Below are 26025 nucleotides of genomic sequence, written 5' to 3'. Positions count from 1 at the left end.
CACTTCGTTGTCCTAATGTCCTGGGACTGCTCTCCGGTCTACAGAAGCAAATGAAAGCAGTCAGGGCCTGTCATCCTCAGGTATGCGAGGAGACCCAATCCCAGAAAAATCCAAATGTAACACTCAGAGCAATTCCCATGCAGCCATTCGGGGCACTGACCTCAGTGCAACATCCTGGGTAGATGTCTTCCAGCTGGGCATCAGTGTAACTTTTGGTCAGAAATTGGCTCCCAGAACTGGGGCAAAAAAAAACCTGACTCAAGCCTGCAGTTATGTTCCCATGATCTCTAAGAGAAGATGCGAAGCTCAGGCCTGGGGAGGGCTGGCTGACCTGATAGCAAGCAAGCCAGGAAAAGAGCAGTCTGGTGGTGGAAGAGGCACGTGGCCAGGGTCACTATGCTGAAGAACCTAAATGTTAAGTCAGAAAGCAGCTTACAGATACACTGCAAATAGCAAATCAGCCCTCTTCTTCCTGCTTAAGCATCACTGTCCCGCACCAAGTATGCGAGATTACGTCTTTAAGATAAACTTAACGACTACGTACGTTTGCCTACTCCTGGTTTCAAAATCCTTCTGGGCACTCGTATTTTATTTATTTTCAATTCTGCCCAGGGAGAAGCAGCAGCAAGTTTCCAAGAGTCTCCCTCCCTGCACATATGTTCTGATCACGATGCTTCCCTTGGTTCCCCAGTGTCTCTGCCATGAGCATGGAGCCTCTCGAAAGCCCCTCTTTCCTCCTGACGTTCACTGCCTCCGGACTGCCATTTCAGAAGCGAAAGCAGACTGACAGCCAGCTTCTTCGTTACATGAGACTATCTCTGAGAAATGAAAGACCATTTCCTTATCACACTGATCCATCAAAATTTCTCCACTGATGTCAGGAGAAACAGAGTTGAAGGATGCCTTCTGCCTGCACATTTCCGCCAGCACTCAGCCCTCCGCTCCTCGGCTCTTATCCTCTAAATTACTTGTGATTTAAGCAGGAAAATCAGTGTCCATGGGGCTACTAAAGCTCAAAACACACTGCCCCAACTAGACTGTAACCTCAGCACAGCCAGGACAGCACCTTATACCTCTGGGGAGGAAAACGGGGGTTTTGTGCTGCTGTCGGAGACTCCCCAGTACCAGGGGCACTGTGACTGTGTGCATTTCTGATATTTATTCTTGCTGCTCATGCTGCTACCTCGCTCCTCTCTGGTGGCTGACAGAGTACTGCTGTCAGATTTTTGCCTTGTGCTGTTTTTCACTGTCTACATTTTCCATTTCTTCTTTGTTATAAAAACAAAGTGGGGGAAAAAAAAATCAAACGGAACAAAGAATTGTTTTTGTCAGTAACCAGGCTGGAATCTGGCTCACAGGGTCCCTTCAGCACAACCTGCCAGGGGACCTGTAAGGAGAGAGGGCAGAGAAACTTGAACCTAAAAGTTCTGTAAGGAACCCTACCTGGGAAAGATTCCTGGTTTGTGGTAGAGCAAATCCTAGGAGGAAAGGAAAGAGTCATTTTCTACATGCTTAGCTCAACAAACTCTTTCCAAGAAGAATCTGCTGGCCATTCATTACACCTTATTTGTAGCCAGGACGTTCCTGTTCTCTAGAGACGTCAGATCAACACGTGGAACGGGTTTGATGCGTCACGGGGGGGCAGAGCACCCTGCCGAGCCATCCCGGCACGCGCAGCACAGGGCACGTTTTCATGGCACCCCAGAAAGGTTTAATCTGGCTCTCGGAAAGGAGGTAGAGACAGGGTCGAAGGGGTCTGGCAGGAACAGCAGTGCTCGGAAAGCTATGCCCCGGCATTTACTTTAAGAAAGAATGGAAACTCTAGAGAGCAGCTAAGTTTGGGGAAGAGCCATGGTTTAGGCTTTGGCAGCAGCAGAAGGGAGCATTTGCTCACAGGTCTATCTGGTCATCTAAGGAGAAAACCCTTGTACACCGCTTGGATTTGATGCCTTTGTCTTGACGAGAATCTCAAATAATGCTGAGGAGCAGGATGCTTCCTCTTAGAAACAGGGACAAATCAATTCATCTCTGCAGGAGAGACCTTTAAGAGAAGAATCACAGCGAAATGTTTGCATCTAGCCCTAGATCTCCTGCTGAATGATTCTGGAGCTCTACTCCAACCCAGCAGAAAGCAATCTAGGTGCAAAGTCTGGACTCTGGTTTGAGCTACCCCAAGGAGAGGGAAGAGACTGCTCTCAGTTCCTCTTTAACCACACAGGTCTAGAAGTGAAGTAACAGCAAGAGATTTACAGCTTAGCAGTGTCAGAGAAGGGGGCATGAGATGGTAAGCTCACAGCAACGGCTGGACTGTGTTGCTTCTATGATTGTTCTGTCCAAGGAAGTAGCATAGCGACAAAAACATGAGGGAAAAAAGAAGAATAGAAAAGAGTTGAACAATTAGAGGGGGGGGGACCTAAGCACAGCGTGTTGTCCAGGCAAGGAAACAAAATTTTTCTCTCCTGGCCAAAATATACTTTTATCTGATTAATGCTGGAAGTCTCTGATGATGGGTGCTGGTGACAAGGCATGGACAGTTAAATTCTATTGATCTCACCTTCGTGGGACCTGACGTTTAACGCTTCCAACGTCAGACTGAGCGAGCTGCATCTCATAATTTAGAACGACCAATACCAACAGTGCTTAATGTGGACCAGAAGCAATATCTGACATGCTGCCCTTCTGCTGGGCTCTTAATGAGCTATTTGAGGTGTTAATAGCTTGGAGACTGTCTTCATTTCCAGCTCTGCCATGGACGATCACATGGTGTCTGCTGAGGAACCCAAAGAGTACGTTACCGCTTAATTAACATGCAGAGCAGAAAGGGGAGCTGTCGTAACCTCCACATCACTAACAAGCCAGCAAAGAGGATATGCCAAAGCCCTTTGGAGCAAGGAGTGCCATCCTGCCAGATGCTCAGGACCCTCCGCTGCTGCAGAGCCGGTGGAGTGGGGGTGACTCAGCATCTGCTGGAAAAACAAGCACCTGCAGGCTCAGCTCCAGCCAAGCCAATTTAGGTGGAGGTGGGGTAATTAAAAGCTGAAAACTGATTCAGCGTTCACATTTCCAAAAACATAAAGAGGTTTTTAAAAAATGAAAGTAACGATAAATAGGCAACTGGCCAAAGAGTGGTCCCAGAGGAAATTAATTCCACACAGGCTTCGCTGTAATGTGCTTTTTTCTCTGTTATTATAAAATATAAGCATTGTTCTATCATCAAAATTAGATTCTCCCTTCAGGTTGTAATTAAACCCTAATCTAATTTACTGGGAGATGACAGGGGCCTTCAAGCAGAGAATACAGCCCTGCTCCTCTCTTCCCTGCCCACCTCCCTCCACCTGCTTTTGCAGACTTTCCTCTGCATAACTGTGCAACTTTAGGGTCTGCTCCTGAAAGTGCCACACATCAAGAAGAGACCCTCTAAGAACATGCTCTTGCTTGGTAGGACCCAGCTCTTCATGGACTATCCCAGTGCCCAAATCTTCTCCCTCAACCCCTTCACATAGCCATAGCTGATCTCCAGTTCCCAGTCTCCTCCTCTGGGTCATATCCCAGATCTCTAAACAAAACTATTGATGGTCTGTATTATTCAGAATAGCAGCACTTCAATGTGCAATGGTTAGGTTTGCTAGGTTTCCTAGGGCATTATGGAAAAACTATTTGCTACCGTAATTAAAATAACTGCCCAGGCTAGGCTTTTGTACTACGCAGAGAGGCCACAGTGGGAAGAACCGCTAGGGATGACTTTGTAGACCTGTTCCAGCATGACTGCAGGATTGCTCCTGGTCTTAGAAACCCACAGACAAGCACTGGATAGCTCTGCTCCCCAAGAATATTCAGACAAATGCTCGCCTCAGCCTCTATAGTTGCACCCAAAAACACAGCAGAACCCACCATTTCATTGTAAAACGCTAAATAGCTGTTCTGTGAATGCGACATGCACGTTAACGGATGAAAACTCAGTTCACCAAGGTGATGCTTGCCTTGAGCCAGGAAAGCCTGAGAAAGCAGCTTTCCCTTCCCAGGGGAACCAATATGGGAGCCACAGCAAAAAAAGCCACAAGAGACTTGGAATAGCAGCATGTCATTCTGCTGCTGGCACTGCCCACAAAGGTTGATAGTACAAAATGACGACAAATAGGGTTGGCAAGGAAGGGAAGAGCTCATGTTATGTATCTGCTTGCTCAAGCACCTAAACCTAAGCCAACGTACAGCTTTGTGGCTCCAAAAATAAGAAAGCAGGATTAAGAGCTATACTAGAAGCGCCAGAAGGCTCTCATAGTCCCAGTCTTGTCCAGCTCTTGTCCAGCTTCGAACTGGTGGAGGTCACTTGTCCCCAAGAGTCTACCTTGAGCACAACTGGTAGGCGCTACTTCCAGACATGAAAGTCAAAAGCAATCTGTCAGATCCTAAGCAAGCAGCCTCAGGCTTTGCAAAGATACAAACAGTGCACCAGGAAGCAGAAGAGCTCCAAGGAGAGGGCAAAGCTGCACATACCTCATCTGGCTCGCATGGCTCTCTGTCAGGAACGACCAGTTGTAGCGGACAAGAAGCGGGCTGCAGTTGGTCATCTCGATGTAACGTACATCTTCAGTATCATTCAAAAGGCAGCCAAAGTTCACGGCCGTGGTCTGGAAACGGAGATTCGGAAAGTACACTTCTCCCCGAAGGGCAATGTGCTCCTCATGAGAGTGCTCAACAAACCGTATTATCAGGGCCACTTTTGCTACCCGGATATCCAAACCCTCATGAAAAGCAGGGTTAAATTTGATGGAAAGATGAAGTTCCTCTCCTACTTCCAGCTTTATGGCCTGCAATGAGAGATAAAGACGTCTTAATCATTGGTGCAATGAAGTTCCAAGGTCTGATGGCATGAAATGTGCAAATGCATGATGTCCAAATTGTGACCCCAGTCTCAGTTCATCCTTTGTTCAGTTCATCCTTCGTTTTCTTTACAGTGTGTCTGACTGCTAGCACCATAAATACTCATCTGAGACCATTTCAGGCTCTCATTCCTGTGCTCTGCATCAACACAAGAGGGAAGTAAATATTGTTCTACTGAATTCTAGATCCTCAAAATCTATATGCTAAAAACCAAACCAGCTCTCTGGCAAGCCAGGGCCTTTGGCCCTGACTCTGAGAAAACTCTTTTATCCTCACACTCAACACAGGCGTAAGTGCATTACAGACATCCTTGTGGTGGAGAAGGAAAATATGAGCTTACTTGCACAAAAAAAATCTTCATGTTCAGGAAAGTCTCCAGGAGACTTGCAAAACTTCAGCCTTCAATGAGCTTCCCTCTCCCTGCCCCAAGTAACACATCTTGCCAGGAAATGATGTAGAAACTGGACATGAAATAGGGTTAGGGTGGTGAGTCAGCACACCCGAGTCTCACCTTGTCCAGCTTTGCTTCAGTGCAGCTCCGCTGACTTCGGCATGTGGTAGCCATTGGTACAGAAGGGAGCCCAGAAGTGGTGGCAATTACTACAGCAACACGTGCACAGCTCAGCCTCCATGCACCACCTCCACTAGCAATGGGGCAGGCATCACAGAGCACTCTGAGCCCTGCCAAAGGCACAGCCGACCTCAAGGAGAGTAAGCTGCTATTGAGGTGATCTGAGGAATGCTGTGACCATTTTCTAGGAAAAACCATTGCCATATGGCTTGCCCAGAACCACTTGACAGCTGCTCCCCTTCTCATGTGTCTTAAATCTAAGCTGTATCTTCCCCAATTCAGATATTTTATTCCCTTCAGCAGTTTGTTTTTAATCTGATTTAGTTCCAGCCAGTTGACATTAAAGACTAAGCTTCTCTACTAGAAGGCCTCTGGACCACAAGGTACCATCCCACTCCTTTCCTCTTCAAATCACACGAGTAGGAAAAGTCCGCAGCTGCTCACCCGACCATCTACATAGATGGGTTGCCGGTCCACATCACAGAGGGAGAAGGGTTGTTCTAAGGACAGGATAACGCTGACTGGCAAGGAAGAGATGTTTTTTAAATTAAGAGGCTCATACTGAGGAGTTAGGACATCATTGGCTTCCTGCAGAAACACAGGAGAAGACAAAGAAAGAAAATTGAAGGAGCAGTCATAGACTTCCTTCCCCTTCTGCTGCATTCCAAATACTTCAATACCAAAAGAGCAGGTATCTCTATTTACTATTCTTACTATTTTTTGCTCTTCTAGAAGGCTTTTCTCTAAGTATATCAAACACTTTCCATGTTTAGAAGCCACAGGACCCCCAAGGGACTGCAAAATATTACTGTCTCACAAACAGATGAGGGAATAGGATCCCTAAACAGGGCAGATGCTTGACAAGGTCTAAAAGGAAAGAGAAATCAGATTGTCTGTCTCCAGTTTTGTCTCCTCTTCTTGGCTGAATGGCACAAGACATTTCCACTCACGGATAATAACTCCTTACAACTTTACAGACTCAAGTGGTCTCATAAAAACCAGTGAGGCTAGTCAGAGGAGTAAAGACAGCAGGTTTGAGCCTGTAGTGGAGAGATTGCATTAGCCAAAGGTTACGTTTAAATCTTTGCGCGCACGTCCAGCTGCCTAGAAACCTGGACAGCTCAGCTGCAAAGTGTCTCCTGCTGCCCTTGCTATAGTGACAAGCTGTCTATAGACTCCAAACTAAGCTCCAGTCTAAGCTACGTCTTCCTGCTTATGTTTCACTGGGCTTCCTGCATGGTTTATATAAACTAGATAGTGTTTGGGAAACTAGTTTTAAACGTATTTATATCAAACAGCTGCAGTGTCATGGCACTCAATAAATTGGCGCGTGCGGCATCAAGCAGACTGCAGGCAGACATCAGGGATAGCTGGGAAGTGTCTAATTAAATCTGAACTGCCTCCTCACAGGATTGCGTGCTACTCTGGGAGGCAGGGAGCTAGACAAGAGACCTGGAAATATAGAAACTAAACAATGAAATATTTTCTCTTTTTCAGACACCTCGCAGGAGAGCAAAAGACGATGCAGAAATCAGGATCTGGAGAGAAGGGCAGCTGCTTTGTGCTGGTGTTATCTCTGCTGCAGCTGGAGGATGTCTTTGTCTCCTTCAAACGTGGTGAGGTTTGGGGAAGTGCAAAGATCTGTTAGCACTGGCACCCATGCCCATGGCAGAGAAGGCAGACAACAGACAAGTGCTGACAATTTTTCTTGTCAGTCCAAAGAGCTGACAAGATCCTCATTTTTTCTCAGCTTCCCTACAGGAGCAACGTTCAGATTTCACCCTGCCTTAGAAGCTGCTGGTAAACTTCCCTTCATATTGGGAGCAGAAACCAGTGGCCATGATCTTTCTCTACGGAGAGCTCAATTTTACATAAGGTAAGGAAATAAAAATGGTCCCATCTCTAAATAGGTCCGTATCTATTTCCCACAGAGCCACATGAGGGGTGAGATGAAGATTTAGCATAGCTCAGCTGCAGGGATCTGCTCTCTGCAGCCCCAGGCTGATACACGAGGTGGCTGTGCAATGCTCACCCCACACACCACGCTCTTACGGGTCCTACGTCTCCTGCTCCGTGCCCTTGGGTCAGGAGCTCAAACAACTCTGTCTCTATGCCAAGAAAGGCAGAACTGAGCTGGAGAGACCGTCCATGACCCCAGGGGATGGAGGAACTGAAACAATGATCTAAGCACTAATGAGAAAATCTCAGTCCCGCTCAAATCAATGGCCAAAGCCCCATAGATTTCAGAGGAAGTTGTTTAATTTCCTTGTTTAAATGCACACACATTGGCAGGCTTTCTGTCATGAGCCACGCTGCCTATTAAATTGGCAGGAAGCAATCCAGAGACTTACCTTCTCTACCCGGAAAGTGATTTCTCTGGCGGAGATTTGCAGAACAGGAGCAATGAACTCACACGTGACATCCACTTGCATTATTTTTTTCTTCCCGGTTTTGCTCCCTATGATGGCGTGACACAGCAGCCGCTCCTTCGCTACCTGTAGGCACGAGAGCCACACATCACCCAGCGGACGCTAGCAAGGTATCGCAGGGCACTCTCCAGCCATCTGGCTATAAACACGTAGGGTTTCGACAGCCTGGATGAAAGCCTTGTCACTGGATCTTGGTAATCATTTTAACAGTGGGTATTATAGACACAATCACTGGTCGCCAAATATTCCACCTTTCTTTTTATGCTGTGCCCTGTTTGTTCAGCACTCAGATGTCCGCAATGCCACAGGCTTGCATCCACGGAGGGCACTCATGAGTCATGTGCTGTCTACAATCATAATAATTACTGCCTCAAATGATTATTGTTTTCATATGCTCCATTGCTAACTGAAACACTTCCAGGAAACTGTAGGAAGTCGCTACAAAAAGTAACTGCATTAGGGAAAGAGGTGATGGAAAGGCCCAATGTCAGCAAATCCTCCCTTAGATGCTTTGTGGAAAGGACGCATAGGAAAAATCCAAAGAGGCCAACCTGCCTTCAAGTAAAGAGGGGCTCGCCCATTTTCAGGAACGCGCTGTCTCCTGCCAGATCTGGTTTAAAAAGAAACCTCTCCATGAAAGAGGTTTCTTTCTGCACTTCGTATGGAAGTCCTCTGCACCAGCCAGGAGGTCTTACATCCAGATGTTTTCCTGATTTCTCTCAAGGTTTCACTTCAAGTTTCTTCCCTTCATTTCTCGCTCTTCCCTATGGTACAACACCACAACACAACTCCTCCTTGGAGTTTACATCCTCCAAAATCAGCTGTGTTACATGTCCAATGTAGGGAGTTGAACTTCTAACCAACCTAAAAGGTATTAAGTTCTCAATAAACAAAGAAGGTAGAAAGCCTGCTCCTAGGGTCTTGGCTTTGACTCCAACAGCCATGTAGCCAGAGCTGAGCTCACAGATTCTCTTTCAGCTTTCCATTTTCTCCAGGGCCCTGATCATTTTGTTTCCTTTTTGGTGCCTTTTTCCTTCAGCAAAATCTTAGGGTTCAGAACTGCACAGGGATGTACACGGAGAGTCCCTAACAGTCAACTGAGTTATCAGGTCTTCCTTAAGCTACCCCTGAAGCAACCCCTGAAAACACTTTCCAAAACGTTGCTGTCAGTAGTGGTGTAATGCAGATTCACTCCCCGTTCACTTGAACAGCTGCGATCAGTGATTTTGGAGCATGGCAGCAAACACCAGCACAGCTGGTAGCTTCTTTGCAGGACCAGATTTCCACTGGAAGGGGAACACTTAGCAACCCTCTTGCATATCCCTTGCTGAGCTGCAGCCCAAAGGTGCACAACCTTATTGCAAGACCTGGCTGCCCTTGGGATGCTGAGGCTGCCTGGGAGACTGGGGTGAGCTGTTATGGAAATATTGACAAGAGTCAAGCTGTCAATTATAATGATCTCTGGGAACAGTCTCCTGAGGGGGAGAATGTCACTCTGTGATCATTAGAGCTAATGCAGTGTGTTCATTTTTCTTCTCCAGGACTCAGTGCTAGACAAGCCCTTGGCCTGTGTTTATACAGGGAGGAAAAATGATGCTGCTCCCAGACACTGCCTCCCTTTGCAGGTGTGTTTTGGATTGCTCCCTGCTTCCCCCAGATATATTACCTTACATTTTTCTATTTACTTTTTGCCTGTGCTCCCAATCTCTCTAAACAGCTCTTTTCTCTGCCCTTCCTTTCTGCCTCAGCACATGACACCTTATAACCTGTCGCTTGCCCCTGAAGTAGCATCTTCTTCAGCCCATATTTTGGTATTAACAAGTTGGGCTTATGGTAGCTATAGTAACAAGAAAAGCCTTAGCAACTGATAGTGGCCAGCAAGAAAAGCAACTGGTGCTGCCATGGTAACTTGTGGCATTAAAACAGTTCTTGAAAGCAATTGCTCATTTTCTCAGGCAAATGTCAAGGGGCTACTGAAGAAGCCCAAGCGGCAGTGATCTGATGGGAAAGGCTTGTCTCTCGCGCAGAACCTCACCTTGGCAGTCCTGGAGAAGCCTTCCAGCATCATGTCCATAGTCTTCCCCGGGGTCAGCTCCATCCTTAGCGGTCGAAGCTTAAAAATAGGTGATGCAGGTCTGAGGCTCTGGGAAGAATTTTTGCCTTTAGCGTTAGTGGGAGCAGGGAGATGATCCCGTTGGCGAAATGGGGCGAAGCCTTCTGTTGTCCAGTACAGCTGATGGGTGCGACGTCCCCGGTTCGTTATCTTGAAGCGGTAATAGCAGGGTTCCTGACTAGAACAGAAGCAGAGATGGAGAATGTTGTGGACCCCGAGATTCTCAGCGTTCAGCCAGCTCTGCGGCTCCCGTGGAGTTATCTGTCCACACGCGCAGCAAGAGAACTAACTCTGAAAAGGCTGACCTAGCAGAAACAGGACTAGCACAAAAAAAGAAAAAAAAAAGAGAGAAAAAAAACCAAACTATAGCATACCAAAAGCCCACCTTTGCTGTCCCTAAGTTTGTGAACACCCAGCAGCTGGTTTCTTCGCATACTGTAAAGAAAAGTTTCATGAAGAGCGACACCTCCGGGCCTCGGGCACCCTGGGGGACAGAGCACCGCTGCCCTTTGGTGCTTCGGACTCCGAGCGTCTTTCCACGGTGCACCCTGCAGCTCTTCCTGCACCAGCCGCTAAGCTCATCCCTACTGACTGTAAGTGGAAGGAAGAAGTAGCCTGCTGCCATTTCACCTTCCCTTTAGGAGCTGCTGACCAAAGGGCAAAGCTAGAAGAGATGTTCTGTGCTCCAGCTCTGCCTGCTCGCTCTCCAGCTAGAGTAAGCCTTCAAATAAAGCTCTGTGGCCTGAAGGGAAAAGAGGAAATCTCTGCCAGCGAGGCCGTGAAGAGAGACCACCTGAGCCGCGATTTTTAACTGCAAGGCATCGCCAGGCCGAGGGCCTCGACCGCCCTTTGCGCAACGGTCAAGAGCGGGGGGCAAGCTGGCCCCCGGCTTCCCCCGTCCCTCGCAGCACTGCCGGAGAGGGAGGGAGGGAGGACCGATCCCAGCTGCTCCCTTTCACGGCAAAGCTCGAGCGGTTCCCGAGATGACGGTGGGACGGGGAGGGGGGGGGAAACCACCGCGGCGTCGCGCTGGGCTCCAGTTCCCTTCCCTTCAGCGGCAGCCCCCGGCAGCTCCCCAGCCTGCGCAAGCGCAGCCGGTTTGCACCCTCAGGAAGATCAGGGCACCGGGAGCGCCGCCAGACTCGATGGCAGCTTCCGCAAGGGAGAACGTGGCGCCGGGGCCGAGCTACTGAGGCGACAGAGCGACACCGGGAGATGAATAACCAGCTAGATATGAAACAAAAAGAACATTCAATGGAAATTGATTCTTTTATACAAAGAAACGCTAACTGCAGGCTAGTCAGGAGCAATTATTTTGCCCTCTATAAATCTAAGTGTGATCAGCAAAGGAATTGTTCCTGGAACAATTACTGTCTTTTTAAATATTTTTCCTCTCTCTTTTTTAACAGGTACAAAGTGCGCAGCTTATAGAATGTGTATCCGCCATAAGCAGCTAAATGCCAACACACAAGTGACAGCACAGAACAAGCCGGTCTGAAACAAAATGCTACCAACGTTTGATGTGCACGGGGTCAGTATGAAACATTTTATCTCAGGGACAGCAATAGATCAAAACTTCAAGAAGCTCTAGGTAGGTGCATAATTTCTAGCTCTTTAAAATCCTAACTTAACTGCCTGGGTCCTATTCCAGCTCATCTGGCCATGGCTCTGCAGCTAACAGCGGTGGCAGCTGAAATCAGAGACGAGTCTGCGGGCTAGAGGGCGAAAGCAGGGCTGAAGCTGATAATACGAATCACGTTGACACGGTCTTGTCCGTCGCGCAGCCAATTTGTAGGTGCACGCAGGACCCGAAACACGCTGGACAAGAACAAACCTACCTGCAGGGTCCCAGCTTAGGATGGATGGTTTGCAGGTGCACATTTAAAGCCCCAAAATCTATCCTAAACACTCAAGGTAGCATTCAGCTGGTCTAACTTAATGTCCAAAAGTTAGATATCCAAGCGCTGTAGACTTTCTTTATAGTCGGGCAAAAGGAATAGGCACTTCCAGAAGGTGATTCTTCTCACCTAGACATGCCAGGTGAATAGCACTTTGGAAAGGCCTATTTTTCTCCCCTGTTTATAAAGAGATCCCTGGTTTTGGACACGTGCTTCGATCATTGAACCCTCTCCTCAGAGCTAAGCTCTTTCAATTAAGACTTTCGATTTATCCTGCCCAACAGCCCGAGCCAAGTTTCTTTGTATAGAAGAATCAATTCCTCCCTCTTTTGAAGCTGGTTTTGCAGCCTCACTACCCTGTCCATGCCAAGCAGAGAGCATTTCTCCTACCAACCTGACCCCTGGGCCAGTGTAGCTTTGATGGAGGAAATGAGGAGGAAACCAGGGAGCAGAAATGAGGAAAGAGTGACTAGGTCTAATAAAGAGGAGCCCAGCAGGGGAGCCAGGAAAGACAAGTGAACTGAGGGATGAAACAGGGCAAACACAAATTTGGTTACTCCTCCAGGACTCCTGGGCAGAGGGGAAAGAAAGCAGCATCATTAATCTAGTCGAGGAGTTGCTAACAAGCTACCGCCAGGTTTTCCACTGTTCTGAAATGATGCTCCATGGTGAGTGAAAAAGCAAGCAACATTATTGCAAAAGGAAATATGTTTGTATTTGTAACATTGCATTTTGCAGCCAGACGCTTCCTGGACCTGCTGTTTTGCTCCAAATTCTTATTTGATAAAGTGAGGAAATAAACATATTATAACCAAGGGCAAACTGGTGACAATTTAGCAACTGGTTTCCATTTTGGTAGCTTTGGAGGGTGAGTGATGACTCTGAAATGGCCATAAAATGTTTCTAAAGGAATTCCTGTGGCTTCTGTTTCAGTAAAATGGAGCCAGAGCCTTCTGTACTGTAGGAGAACTAGCCTGAAGGACTACAGCAAAACTTCTCCTTGCTAAGCACATGGGAGAGGCGAGATGTCCTACCTGAAGTGAGGTCCCAGGTTGAGCTCTGGAGCAAAGGGTTTGTCAGTGACGATCGTGGTGCCAATGCCAACAGCCTGGACTGGGATCTCGCAGGTGCTGTTGTGCTCTATGCACAAGTTCACCTTGTCGTTGAATTTCTCTGTATCGTCCAAGTTGGCTATGAGACTCACAGACACCTCTGTCTCGGGGGGAACCACTCCTTCACTGGGTTCAATCCTCCAGCGTGAGTTTTTGCCAGCCTGTAACACAATCAAAATACTAACTTATAAAGGGAACCACAGAGGAAGGACTGAAAGATAGGAAGATAAAAAGCATAAAAGATTAGTATTGCCAAATCCAAGCCGCGGCAGCGGTGTCTAGAAACAGTAACTCTCTGGAATCTTCTGTATGCTACATTTTAGCCCCTCTTTAGCAGGCTCACTTCATTAACCTAGTTTTGCCCAACCTGAGGGATGCTCATCCTCAGGAGAGGGTTATTCCCCCTCCAGTCTCTCTTTTAGAGTACGCACCAAGGGAGCCTGCTTTGCTTCTCCTGCCTTAGTGGCAATGGCCGAGTTTGCATAAAGGCCTGAGGACAGAGGAAGTCGGGACCGTTCAAATCCCACCGCAGCGACCACATGGCGGTGGGGTACTGCTGTGAGCCTGAAGAATAACTCTGCAAAGCCAGCTGATCAAAATCCCAACTCCAAAGCCTTCTTTCTCAAGAGATAGGCAGTGTTTCTCAACAGTGCCTGAAGGACTGAAGCACCCAGTTCCTGCTAATCATCAGCCACTGGTGCCCCAGCGCCCTAGGCTTTGGAGAACTCAGCTATAAACATTTCTTTCTTTACTGCCCTGTTGTAAGTAGAAAGAAAACCGAACACAAGACATGAGACTTATGGGCATGGCCTGGGCTTCCCAAATGTTACCTTCCACTGGTTTCCTATAGGCTTTCCTCTACAGACGAGGCAATAAGGGTATCGGACCCCAGCTCACCTAAAGCCAGATTCACAAGGAGTAAGCTCACAGCATGCAAGAGAAATGCATACAATGGTCCCTGGCCAGTTCTAAAGGTGTTACAGGTGGAAGGCAGAGGAACCCCTGAAGACCACAGTTTCCTCCATAAGTATCTGCAGACCTCACGTGAGCAAAAATGAACGGGCTGGTCATTCCAGTCTGTCAACTGCAGACTGACACTTTCAAAGGGAAAGATGCCTGCAAAGTCTCCCGTAGCACCAACACCCTGCAGCTCCTGCACAACAGGATGTCAAGTTCACACAACTCTCAGCAGCTGACACATTAAATCTCAGTTACTGTTTGCTTACAGATTTAGCATTTCTGGAGTGGATAACATGGAAGGAGGAGGACCGCAAACCACGTCCAAGAGTACCACTGCTGTGATTGGCAGCATCGGGCTGGGCCGCATACTGCTTTGCAGCAGCTGCCACGGTGTTGGTGGTACAGGTACCCTCGTTCAGGACTGTGCATTCTGGAAGCCAGGCACTAACGTCTCCCCCCTAAGCACACCCAAAACACCAGAGTATTGTAAAAGAGAATATTTTTGCTTTTCTTTCTTTCTAATGAAAAGCGAGGATGTGCTAGGAGGCCTGACACGATCCAAGCAGCTGCTCGATTCAAGTGAAAACAGCCTGAGCTGCCATCCGCCAGGCTGGTGGCGCAGAGCTCCAACGGGATGCCAGCCAGCCCAAGGCAGAAGAGCATCAGGAAGCAAAACAGCACTTCAAAGTCAGGGAAAGCATTCTGAATAACCCCTCAACTGACCCCTGCTAACGACTAAGGTAAGACTAGCTGGAGGCCAGAGAAGCGATAACGTACTGCACATTCAGGGTCCCCACTGTGCTAACTCCTTCCCCAGGGCTGACTGTGCCCTGCACAGCAATGGGCCAGGTCTGCCCATATGGGTCCTGGACTGAACATGCCAAAGGCATCAAAATTATTCCAGGTACACTACACTGGCAAAATGATTAAACTCTATCAGCTCCATTTTTTTTTCCTCCTTGAGAGCTGTAAGAAGAGAATCTCTTCAAAAAGCCTTGCTTCTCCATGAAAACTAGGCTAGGTACAAGTTAAATGGCCTTTTTTACTCCTATACGTTTCACATACGTTATCAGCGGCAACGTATTCTCCATTCTTCTGGTCCTCACGGACTATTCTTAAATTCCCTTTGAGGTCTGACCCGTCACCATTTTGTTTTCTGCACCCATGACATTTCTTGGCCTTGAGTAGGGAGAAGTCATGCTCAAAAAGCAGTCTGACCACCAAGAGCACGTAGCTAGATCTGAAGATGGCAAACAGAGCAAAACTCATCAGCAGAGCTGCAGCCCCACTTCACCTGCTCACCCAGAGAAACTACATTACCATACTGGACCTCCTGAAACTCCATCAAAAAATCACCATCAAACGTACTCTCATCCTAAAGGTGACAACCAAGCAGTGACACACACAACCACAAACAGGTAGAAAAGAGAAGAAGTGACCTAACCACACATCATCTCACCAACCCTCTTCCATTTTTCCTCCTTTCCTTGTGGAGCTGATCGCTAGGCTAGAGAAATCCACTGGGCTGCAATCAGCCAAAGACTCTCCAGAGAGCACATTCATACCAAGCCAGCAGGTGTTAAGATTTTCACTGACATTAATGTACAACTTTTCCTCTGATTCATGCTGACACAGGGTAGCTAGCTTGAAAAGGAGACCTGATAGCTTTGCTCCGGAGGTGAGTCTGCAAGTCTGCTATCTGACAAAGCTAATTTATCAAAGCCTGGCAATGAGCCGGGCAGTAAATTGCACCCAAGAAACTATCACAGAGGAATAATGATAGACTGTCTAGGTGGAGCCAGAGTTTGAATTCCCTAGTGTTATCCAGTGCTGACCTATTTTGCCCTAGTGGGCCAACAGTTGACTCTGGAGGAGTAAGATTTGCATGCTGTCCTCATTCCTTTAGTTAACATTTGGTGTGGGTCCAAGGGACAGCATAATGTATCGCTGAATAGAAACCTGCCAGGACCAAGAGGTTCTGCCAGGCCAGATATACCCAGGTTTCCAGGTCAGCTCTGCTAACCCTGGTCCAGGCTGTGTCCCAGAGACAGGAAATCTGGAGCTGGAGGAGGTCACCACCTCTTTTTCCTGCTGTGTGGACTGTAGAGGTTGAATGAAAGCCACCATCACTTGGTCAGGGGACTGTCACGACCTGACTACCCGGGGACCCAGTGGGTTTCATTGCTGGACTCCCGATATCCCTCCAGGTGAGGCTTCAACTGCTCACAAAGAAAAGTGGCCCGAATCACCACGTACCCGCTGTAAGGATGACTCTTGCACGGGATTGACGCTAAGCGTGTGCAGAGAATGGCAAATTACCTGCACATGACTGCGCGCGGGGGAATGCCACACTGACGGCGCTCCGCTGTTCACCGGGCAAGGCGGCTGGCTCCGTACTGGTACTGGCCCAAGAACCTGGGCTCTGCTGTAACACTGGGAGCTTTGCCATACCTTGGATCATCTAGCTGAAGAGAGGACTGAAAAAAAGCCTCTTCCCTGTGTAAAGGACATGGAGGCGATTGGTCTATGAAAAACCACCACTTAGGAGACCCAGTAATATCCGACTTTAGATAACATTCCTGCTACTTATCCCTGAACGCTCTGTGAAATGACGCAATAGCTGTATGCACAGAATAGACAAAGATAGTGGCTATTTTTGTCTCTGTAGGAGCTTGCTTTACTGGGCATCAGAGCCACTGAGTGCTAGTCAATGGTTGGGATAAATCATTTAATCAAGAAACTCAGCACAGATATCATTAGCTTCTCCCAGGACAGACTTCTATTGTGAATAAAAGCTGCCAAAATCTGGTTATAATGAACACCAGCATGGATCTCTGAGATGGATGGCAGCCCTTAAGGAATGACTGGGGAGCCACCATACTCGCTTCTCCTGGAACTGCTTTAAGCTAGTTAATTAAAAGCATCTGGTCATTCTAGCCTTGCACAAGCAAAAGAGAAAGAACAACTCAATAGTCAAAACACAGCTGTTTTTCTTACCAAGCCACACGTCTAGTGACAGAGCATTCACACTGTGTCGAGCCAACCCATCATTCCTTGCAAAGGCTGCAAATGCAGAGGGAATAAATTCCCATCCTACACCAGCTGCACACAGAGCTTTGACTCAGTTTTTGCAATCCCAAGGGGAGACGTTGGGAGCCTCTCAGGGCCCCAGAGGTAGAGCCAAGAATTCCAACCATGTGGATAACAGTATCTGCTAAAGAAACACAAGCACATTGAATGGATGGGTAGCTCCAGAGTAGTCCTGCAAGACCATTCCTTCCACCAGCCATTCTTTAAGACCAGTCAGCTGACGCGGCTGATGTTTTATCAGGGCCAAAGAGAACCTCAGGCAGGTGGGGGAACTGCCAAGAAAACCTCAGCGGTTTTGTTTCCTGGCTTCAGGTACATAAGGAGAATAACTCTGAAACAGTGTCTCCAGAAACTCCCCATAGTCTAGGTAACAAACGAGGTGCTGTTGAAAGTATCCCTACATACATGTAATTGTATCATCTTTCTAAAATGGGAGATATCTCGTGCAAAAAGGAAATGGCTTGCTCCATTCAAAAAAAATCAAATTCAGGAGTTTGTCTCCAAAATTTTAGAACTGCCTTAGCAATAAGGTGGTGGCTTGTAGCTATCTGCCCTGGAATGACAAAGACCTGAGCCAGAAATGACACTGCAGAACAGGTACTGCTTACTCAAATGGATCTTCTCAAGTCCACCAAAGGAAAAATTGGAGAAGAAACCATCATATCATGTTAGATCTGTAGCACAGGGCACCTTCCGCTTCTGTAGCTCCTTACAGTTATGCTGCAGGAAAGCCTCTCCACCTCCATGAAGATGCAATGTATTCTGCTCACTGGAAGCAGGTGAATGTAGGTAGAAGATGGAAGTGAATTCCCTATTGTCCCAGAGAACATGAGAATCATAGGCTGTGTTTGCTTGAGGGCTCTGTTAGGCCAAAGTCCTGGTCGCTCTTTGATTCCTGACTGGAAGGTGAGCTGGGCATGCAACAGCTCCCCACGCCTTCGTTCCCCTTTGAAGAAAACCACATGCACAGGCAGGAGCAACTACGGCAAGGTCCAAGCCATCCCCTGCTCTGGGCAGTCAGGAGAAAAGGATTGTGTGGCACAGCACAGAGCACTCCAGCCTCGTGGTCTGGACAGAGACAGTGGAGCTTCACCAAATCCAGTCTGGTTCCCTATCTAGTATTCCATCACACCAGGTGCTTCAAACACAGCCCAGACTTTGAGATGCTGCATCCTTGGCTCTTCATTTCCATGCACAATCTGGAACTGCCAAAGCCAAAAGATCACCCAACGGCACTAAGAGGCCAAGCAGAAGGCTGTGGATCAGGACATAAGGCTGGTTAGCTGTTCTCATAGACAATTATCCTCCTGCTGCCACCTCAGCAGCAGCACCTTCACATCAAATGCATGGGGAGAAACCCTCAGCACAGAGCTCTACCTCCAGCGGTTTCTGAGGATTTGCTACCTTGGCTTCCACTCCGCCTGCAAAGAACAGCACAGGAAAGGCAGACAGACTGCTTTAGCTTAGCTTCTGCTTTGGTGCACGATCAAGAGGACATGTTACAAAGGCAAAGCATCTAAAGCTAGTAAAATCAAAATTAACACATGGAACTACTGTCGCTGACAACAGAGGCAAATTTCGTGTTCTTAGTACAGCTAATAGCAAACTGCTCTGTGAGCAACAGAGCTAGTGAAGCTTGACTCCATCTGTGTCCTCTGCCCGTAGCTTGCCCTTCCAGATCCTGCCTGCCCTCCCCACTGGGCAGGAGAGACACGTGCCGTGGCTCTGCTGGTGCCGTGCACGTTCCGGTTAGCCAGCAAGTCCAGTTCAGCTGGCTGCTGCCAAGCAGAGCATTTAATAACCAAACTCTTCCTTTGCGAAAAGCACTCATGTGAGTCACACTCACTTGTAAGGACATAGTTATTTTTAAGACTTCAACCCTTTATTTTGGTTGATAGTGGCCAACGGGTGTAAGAAAGCCTGACAGACAGTCACTAGCTTCCTTGGGTGAGCAGAATAACAATCTCTTCCATTACTGGAAGCATTACAGCATTTTTGAAAGGGCTTGAATTCATCTAATGAGATACCTGCTATCTCATGCAATAAAAACTTTTCCCTCGGGCCAAGTTTTCTGCACCTTTTACAATGTTTCCTCCTCCAAATCTCTGCTCTCCCTTCAAAAAGCTACAAGTCTTTGGCCCTAAGCCCATGCTACACATACCCTGGGAAGGATAGAGCCTTCCACCTTCCTCAGCAGGTTTTGGCACAATCGATTGCCAGGAGACAGGTACTCTCTGTACCTACAGGGAGAAATCGGTACTGCCTTACTAGCAGAATACAGTCTTTAAAAGCTGGACAAGAGAGCTAATCTAATGGTGAGTTTTTCAGAGCATCCTGCATCGTGAGGCTCTGCTGTGACAGCTCTGGAAAGAGTTAAGCCTACGATCTCATCTTCCAAACCTCTGCCCACCTTGTAAGAGACCACAAACTTCAGGGCTCAGGCCACCGCTGCCCATACCCTGGAAAACCTATTTAACACTCATTTCCAAACAGCACTGCAGATATCTTTGACTGCAAACGTTTGAAGGGCAGGGCCCCGTCTGCCCGCGTTGCATTAAGAACAAACTCTGACGAGCTGGCTAATTATTCAGATACTTGGGGGGGGGGAGGGTAATTTACAGTACATTTACAAACAACCCCATTGCCAATTCAAGTCTGCTCTAACTTCAGTGATAGCAGTTGGAGAGAGCTGACAGCAATGCGGAGACTCTTCAAAGCCCTCCCTCCCCGCAGCCTGCACAGTTCGCCCAGATGATAACAAAATCTTCGACAACCAGAACACACAGCAGAATCACTGAAACAGCATCCGTTTAGCTGCGCTGTTTTTCAGTTTATTTCTGTGTTTTGCTGTCTATCCATATGGCCATTTCTTTAATAGAGGGAATCATGGGAAAGCCTTGAGATAATAAGCACTGAATTAGTAAATGAAACAACTGCTACACTAATGAGGGAAGAAGCAAGTATGTGACTAGGAACTGTACGTCCTGTCCTTGCTTGCTCTGAATTCCACCAGAAGCCTTTACATGCTGCTCTGGAAAAAAAAAAAAAACAGTGATTTTGCTCCAGTAAACCCCAGTTAAAAGCTAACTAGTTACGGCCTTCCCACCACTCCCCCCACCTCTTTAAATGAGCAAAACTCAGTCTCTCCTGCAACATCAACTCCAGCTGGATCTCCAGGCAGTTTGTCCCTGGGAGCATGGAAGGGGGTCTCCTTGCCATCGACTCTCTCTCCAGAAGGACTTGTCTCCCTCAGAGGTTGCTTCTAGCTCAACCTGCTCATCAGATGGCTTCAAAGGACAGCTAGGTCTGAGCTCTGGAATGTCCTCAAGTGGCCAGGTCAAGACACGTGGTCAGAAGGGCAGCTCCTGCCACGCGGGGAGTGTGAAACCCCCTTTGGATGAGCCCTGGGGCAGCAAGCTGGGGCATCCCTGGCTCTACGGAAACTTAAGCTGCCCTAGGGCAGTGCCCTGGATGAGGAATGTTGAAGATCAGGTCAAAGGAGACAGGACCCCAAATTAGGAGGCAAAACACCATCATTAGGAGAGGAAATCCCAAGAAATGTTTTCTTTCTCCTCCCCAATTATAAGGCACCACAAAGCCAGCGTTTTCCATCCCACAGTGGCTCAAAATAGACCCAGCATGGTGGTTACATAGGGAGAAGAAAGCTTCCACTGATAAACGAATCACATGCTAGGCCGGTCTTTTCTGATCACACAGGCATGATGTACAAGTACCTTCCATGATGCCAAGAGATGTCTTGATTAATAACTGTCTAGAAGATCCCCGAGAAGACAGAGACACAAAAGACGAGCAGGAAATTATCAAAGAGACTCTCTTCTAACACATCTCTGCCTTCTTGCAACGAGAGCTAACACTTCCATTAATCAATACAACTGTTTTGCACTTGTCAATACAGCAAAATCATCAGACACTTAAGAAAGCAGGAAAAGAAGATGACAGGGGCAGAAAGGAGGAGGAACAGCCACCTTATTCAGTAGGTCACATCATTCCCCCAGCAAAGCTGCAACAGCTCCTTCATGCTGACCTATTCCTCCAGCATTTTTATCCAAAGAGGAAAAAAAACAAAAAAGCAACAAAAAAAAGAAAAAGATAATCCTCCCCCTTTGCTGGATCCAAAGGCCAGACTGTCTGGCAGCTGATAAGCTCATCATCAGACAGGTACAGGATTTGACAGATGAGAATGGGTTGACACACTGGTCCCACGGAGCACAGACATCCTGCAGATATCCTGGCAGGCAGGAAGCAATAAGCAAATAGAAAACTAGAGTATGATGCCCTGTGATCCACTTCAAACACAGAGAAAAGCCTCGTGGCTGTTCCCATTGCCTTGAGAAGCCAGGGTAGCAGAAGCTGAATTTATTGCCTGAAAATTGCATCAGTTTAGCCTTCCTGTTGTGTCTTATGCCTCACAATTTGTCACCCCAGCCTTCCTTTGGATGCTCAATTGCTATGTGCTAAGTCAGCCAGGAGCTGCTATGAGCAGCACCACAGAGGACAGAGGGAAACCATCCCATGATCCATCTCCCCGCGCCATCGATGCTGAGCTGACCACCTGCCGAAACAAGGAACACAAGCCAGTCGACGTCTCTAATGTCCTGAACTGCAGGATTATAAACGCTCCTCTACCAGGATTCGGGCTCTGCTCACTCCTCCAGGTTGCAGAGCAGCCCTGCCAGGCACACAGGACTCAGCACCAAAGCGGTCCGGGCAGGATACAGAGGGGCCCGGTGCAGACAGCATCAGGACGGAGCAGCTACAGTTGCTCTGTGCTGGGCAGGCTTCTCATCTCAGGCCAGTCACTCCTCCCATATCTCTATATTTAACACGTGTTCTTACTTTGTCTGGGCTATTTCTCACCTGCCTGTAACTCTACCTAATCGTGTGTTTGCTGTAGTGCTGGCAGCATCTCCTCTTAGCCAACCCTCTGCTAAATTGACAGTATTTCCAAAACAAACACAGATTTTACTCAGGAAAAACCCAAACTGTTCAGTGCAATCCAGGTTTTGCTCAACGCGACCGGTGCCATTTGAGCCTGGCGTCCTGGCTGGTCAGAGGGAGCCACGGAGCTGAGTGTCGCACCCAAGGGCAACGCCAGCCTGGCTCTAAGCAGCTTCTCAGCTGGGATTCATCCTGCAGGAGGAAGCTCGGTTTCTTGGGTTTGTCCGGCTTCCCACGTCATCCGTGCAGGCTGCACCACTTCCCTGCCTTGTACCACTCTTTCCCTCCCGTCTCCTACCTTTTTACTCAGGTTCCTTTTCTTTATTTGTCGACAGTGTCAACATTTCTAAGGAGTCAAGGGGCAACTGCAAAATACAGGCAGTTTGCAAAATTCTCTCTCTGCATCTGCCAGCAAGAGCCCTGCTCTCCTGGTAGCGAGCTGTTTGAAGCACAGTAAACAGCCCCAGCAGCTCTGCCTCCAACATGCATGGGAACGGGAAGCACAAAAGGACTCTCGTCTTGTGGATAAATCAGGAGCTCCAGCTCACTTGCAAAAAGCTTTAAGGTCACTTCTTTGGGATTGCAGAGTTAACCTCAGCCCAGTGCCACCTTCTCTTCACTCTGGGTGCTTCACGGAAAGCAGCAAGTCTGTGCTCAGAAGAATTAATTCAATTAATAGTAGTATAGCAAGAGGTAGAGAGGGTAGAAGGAGAAAACTGATCTGTGCAATCATTTCCAAGAAGTGCACCTCAGAATTCAGTTTCCTGCATGCCAGTGTACCAATGCAGTGTGTCTTACGGGTATGTGCACACACACACACGTGCAAAAAACCAACTTAAGGAGTTTTATGCTCTCATGTTTTCAAACTATTATTTTGGCACACAGAGGACCTGCCTGCCAGCCAGCTGATGCAGCATCCCACACTAAGCCTCTAATCGAAATTCTCCAAATTCCTCCCATGCTCTTCCAGGCCTCAACAAGAGGGCAACGCTCATGAGACCTCAGATCCACGACAGTTCTTGCAAGGCTGTTAACTTTTTGCAGCCAGCATCCACTTTGGAGAAAGGCCCACAACTACCTCTCTCCCTAGAAGGCCGGAGTTGCCTGATCTCAGCGCACAGCTTTGAAGAATTTTTTTTAATTTCAGTCTGAGTTGCCTCTTTTCTTGTCCGGGACACATGAGCTTATGAAAGCTGTCCTCCTACCAAGGGACACCACTGTGCAGGAGATCTGCACACCATTCCGACACGGAGATGCTCAGTGCTGCTCCCAGCAATTCACCCAGTGCAGGTGGGGACACAGCCATCCACGTTACACCATTTTCCTTTTCAGTTTTGAACCAGACCACCTACCATTTACTCGCCCTGTTGTCACCCCTTAATCTAATCTCATTCAGTTTGTTGAGCTGCCAGTCAGTGCATTATAACGTTACTGATCCAATGCTCTTGTGAAAATTTCAGTCAATACCTCTTTCTTTCAAGTGCGACTGTGATCTATAAGCCTAACTACAAATACACTAAGTTTCAAGATTAGCCATCAAATGGGAGACAAGGAAATCACAGTTCGCTGCTCAGCAATCTCCAAACAAAAAACCCAAGCAGCAGCTTTGGCATCTCAGGGAACACAAGACTTGTGTAGAAGCACAAGTGAATGAAGGACGCTAAAGTCACCCACCAGCTAGGCTATAACAACTCTAGCCACTTCTGCTCCTTGTGGACATGTAAGGTTCACCCGAGCACCCAAAAGCACCTGAAATTTTAGCTCCAAAGCTATTTAATCCTCTCTTCTTCCTGTCAATAAATTGCCAGGCTGCCTAAGGCAGCAGCACTTGCTTTTAGCAAATGGCAGAACTCCAACTGAGGCAGCAAAGCAGCCAAGTAGGCAGCCGCAGAGGGTAAGAGTAACTTGATGACATCTTGCATACAGCATCGCCGCTCCCGTCAGACAGGCTGAATATCACGATTTGAAGAGTCCCTGCTTGAAGACCCCCTGATCAGGCAGGTTCCCAGGACCTGCTTTGCTGAGCATCTCCCTGATATGAGCCCCTGGACTGAGCCGTCCTGAGAAGCTGAGATGCTGACCTTGGGGGGGGGGGGTAAATAATCATTGCTGGGGTGTCACAGAGCCCAAGCAGGGGGACTACGAATCAACAGAGCTCATCTTTAGTGTGCGGAAAGGGACCATCCCTGAACTACTTTGTTTTATTGTTCTATTTATTGACGTGCCGCAGTATTTGCCAAAACTGCAGTGAATGAGAGTAGGATTTATCACCCAGTCTCATAAATTAGGGTGCAGAGGCGACAGAGAGGTAGATGCGAGCGCTCTGCAAGCCCCACCAGCATAAATTGCAAGCTGCCCCTGGGGCGGGAAGGCAGGTATTACACTGGGACAGCAGGACCCATACCCAGCTCTGTGCGTCAGTCATGGTTACAAGCTGTATCAAAGCGTCACCCACAAAAACATAAACCCCCATGGAGCCCACGCTGGGTGGCCTTCTCTCTGCAGAGATGGAAAACAGAATTTGGTGCTGGAGTTGGAGCAAATTACCCCGGGATGTTACATTTATCCACCTGTGCACAGAAATCGGAGGGAGATAGCTGGAAAATAAGCAAGAGGGACAGCGAAATTCAGCCCCTCTTCACCTGTGCTCCGGAGGCTGAGCCCGTGATCTCACACTGCCCGATGCTTTCTCCAAACCCATGTCCGCACTGGTGGCTCAGGATTAACCAGCCACAGAGGTTCAGTCCATCTAGCACAGACGAGCACGACCTTCCTCCAAACTCCTTGTCTCCAGGCCCCCCAAATCTCCCCTCCAGCTTTTCCAGCAGGTAGCTGGGATGACTTCTACTGAAGAAGGGCCAAGGATGCAGCTTGGGTTCTCATCACAGGCCCCCGGTTTCCATGGTTAGAACAGCAGCAAAGGCCTGAAAAGCACGGCCTCAAACACTCTGGGTTCACAAAACACATCGCATTGAAAAAGTGACACGGAAAAACAGCCTCTGCTGCAGGGAGATAGCAGAAGGAGCACCAGTTCATGCAGCCACCTGCCCCCAGGCACCGAGTAAACAGCGTGCAAGGGGCAGGGGCAGCGGGAAGCCCACCCTGGCCACAGCCAACAACCCTGTCCCTGCTCCTGGTGCCCCGTGAGCAACCCCACGTTTCTGCTACGAGGCAGCTCGTCGGGCGATGCAGCCTCTGAATTAAACTGCCGTTTTCTGCAGCTAGTCTCCAGAGATGCTCTGCAATGCTACAGAGTCCACAGACCTGCACCTCAGTCTCAGTCAGTCCCAGCTGCATCTGCATCTCTTAGGTATACAACCTTTAAAAGCTTTTTTTTTTTTTTTTGACTGTAAAAATTGGTGTGATCCCCAGCAGAGGTGAAGCACACCTCATCACAAGCAGTTTAAGGACAGATCCTATTCTCTAACTTATACATTAACAGGAGTTTGAAGAGTGAAGGGCAAATCAGATGCAGATAGAACAGGGAAACTGTGCAGAAACCCACGCCCTTGCCACAGGGTTCTTTTGCTCTCAGAACTCCAAACACTTAATTAACAAACCTAAATACCTTACAAAAAATAAAAGGAAAGCAGATAAAGATGATCCAGAACTGTATCTATTCACACATTTATGCAAATTCTCTTCTTTATCAGGGGATCCCCAGCTAAAACTGCACACACAGAACCAGAACTCACTGTGCTGCATTATAAGGGAGCATTTTGCTTTCTCTGAGATAATCACATGGAAATGCTGTATACAAAATCAGGTCACAGGCTGCTACAGACCAGTCGCATTTTGTTTGAGAATAGCCCCACATATACTTACCATCTGTGCCCAGAATGATGCGGGGATTAGAGTCTGATTGGAGAGGTGGAGTGTCTGCGACGCATCTTGTAGAACTTGGATATTGCCAAAATCTATCTTACTTGGGTACACGTGGACAACTGGGCCTTCTCCAGTGCTCAGTAAATGGATCTTCTGCTCCCAGAAGCAGGTAGAAAGGATCAAAAAA

General features: G+C 48.0%; 1 protein-coding gene across 1 annotated transcript in view; it reads right to left on the bottom strand.

Annotated features, from left to right (window-relative positions):
- Positions 1 to 26025, bottom strand: part of HYDIN (HYDIN axonemal central pair apparatus protein) — a 164826-nt gene that overhangs the window by 65298 nt on the left and 73503 nt on the right. Inside the window, exons 17-22 of the mRNA XM_062586846.1 lie at positions 25839 to 25991; positions 12927 to 13165; positions 9917 to 10172; positions 7804 to 7947; positions 5897 to 6040; positions 4495 to 4808 (exon numbers count right to left, since the gene is read on the bottom strand). Of these exons, the coding sequence (XP_062442830.1) occupies positions 4495 to 4808; positions 5897 to 6040; positions 7804 to 7947; positions 9917 to 10172; positions 12927 to 13165; positions 25839 to 25991 (1250 nt within the window). The remainder of the gene's footprint in view (positions 1 to 4494; positions 4809 to 5896; positions 6041 to 7803; positions 7948 to 9916; positions 10173 to 12926; positions 13166 to 25838; positions 25992 to 26025) is intronic.

The sequence above is a fragment of the Rhea pennata genome, chromosome 13 (genome assembly GCF_028389875.1).
Source record: "Rhea pennata isolate bPtePen1 chromosome 13, bPtePen1.pri, whole genome shotgun sequence".
Lineage (NCBI taxonomy): Eukaryota > Metazoa > Chordata > Aves > Rheiformes > Rheidae > Rhea > Rhea pennata.
This window is presented reverse-complemented; position numbering and strand designations above follow the sequence as displayed.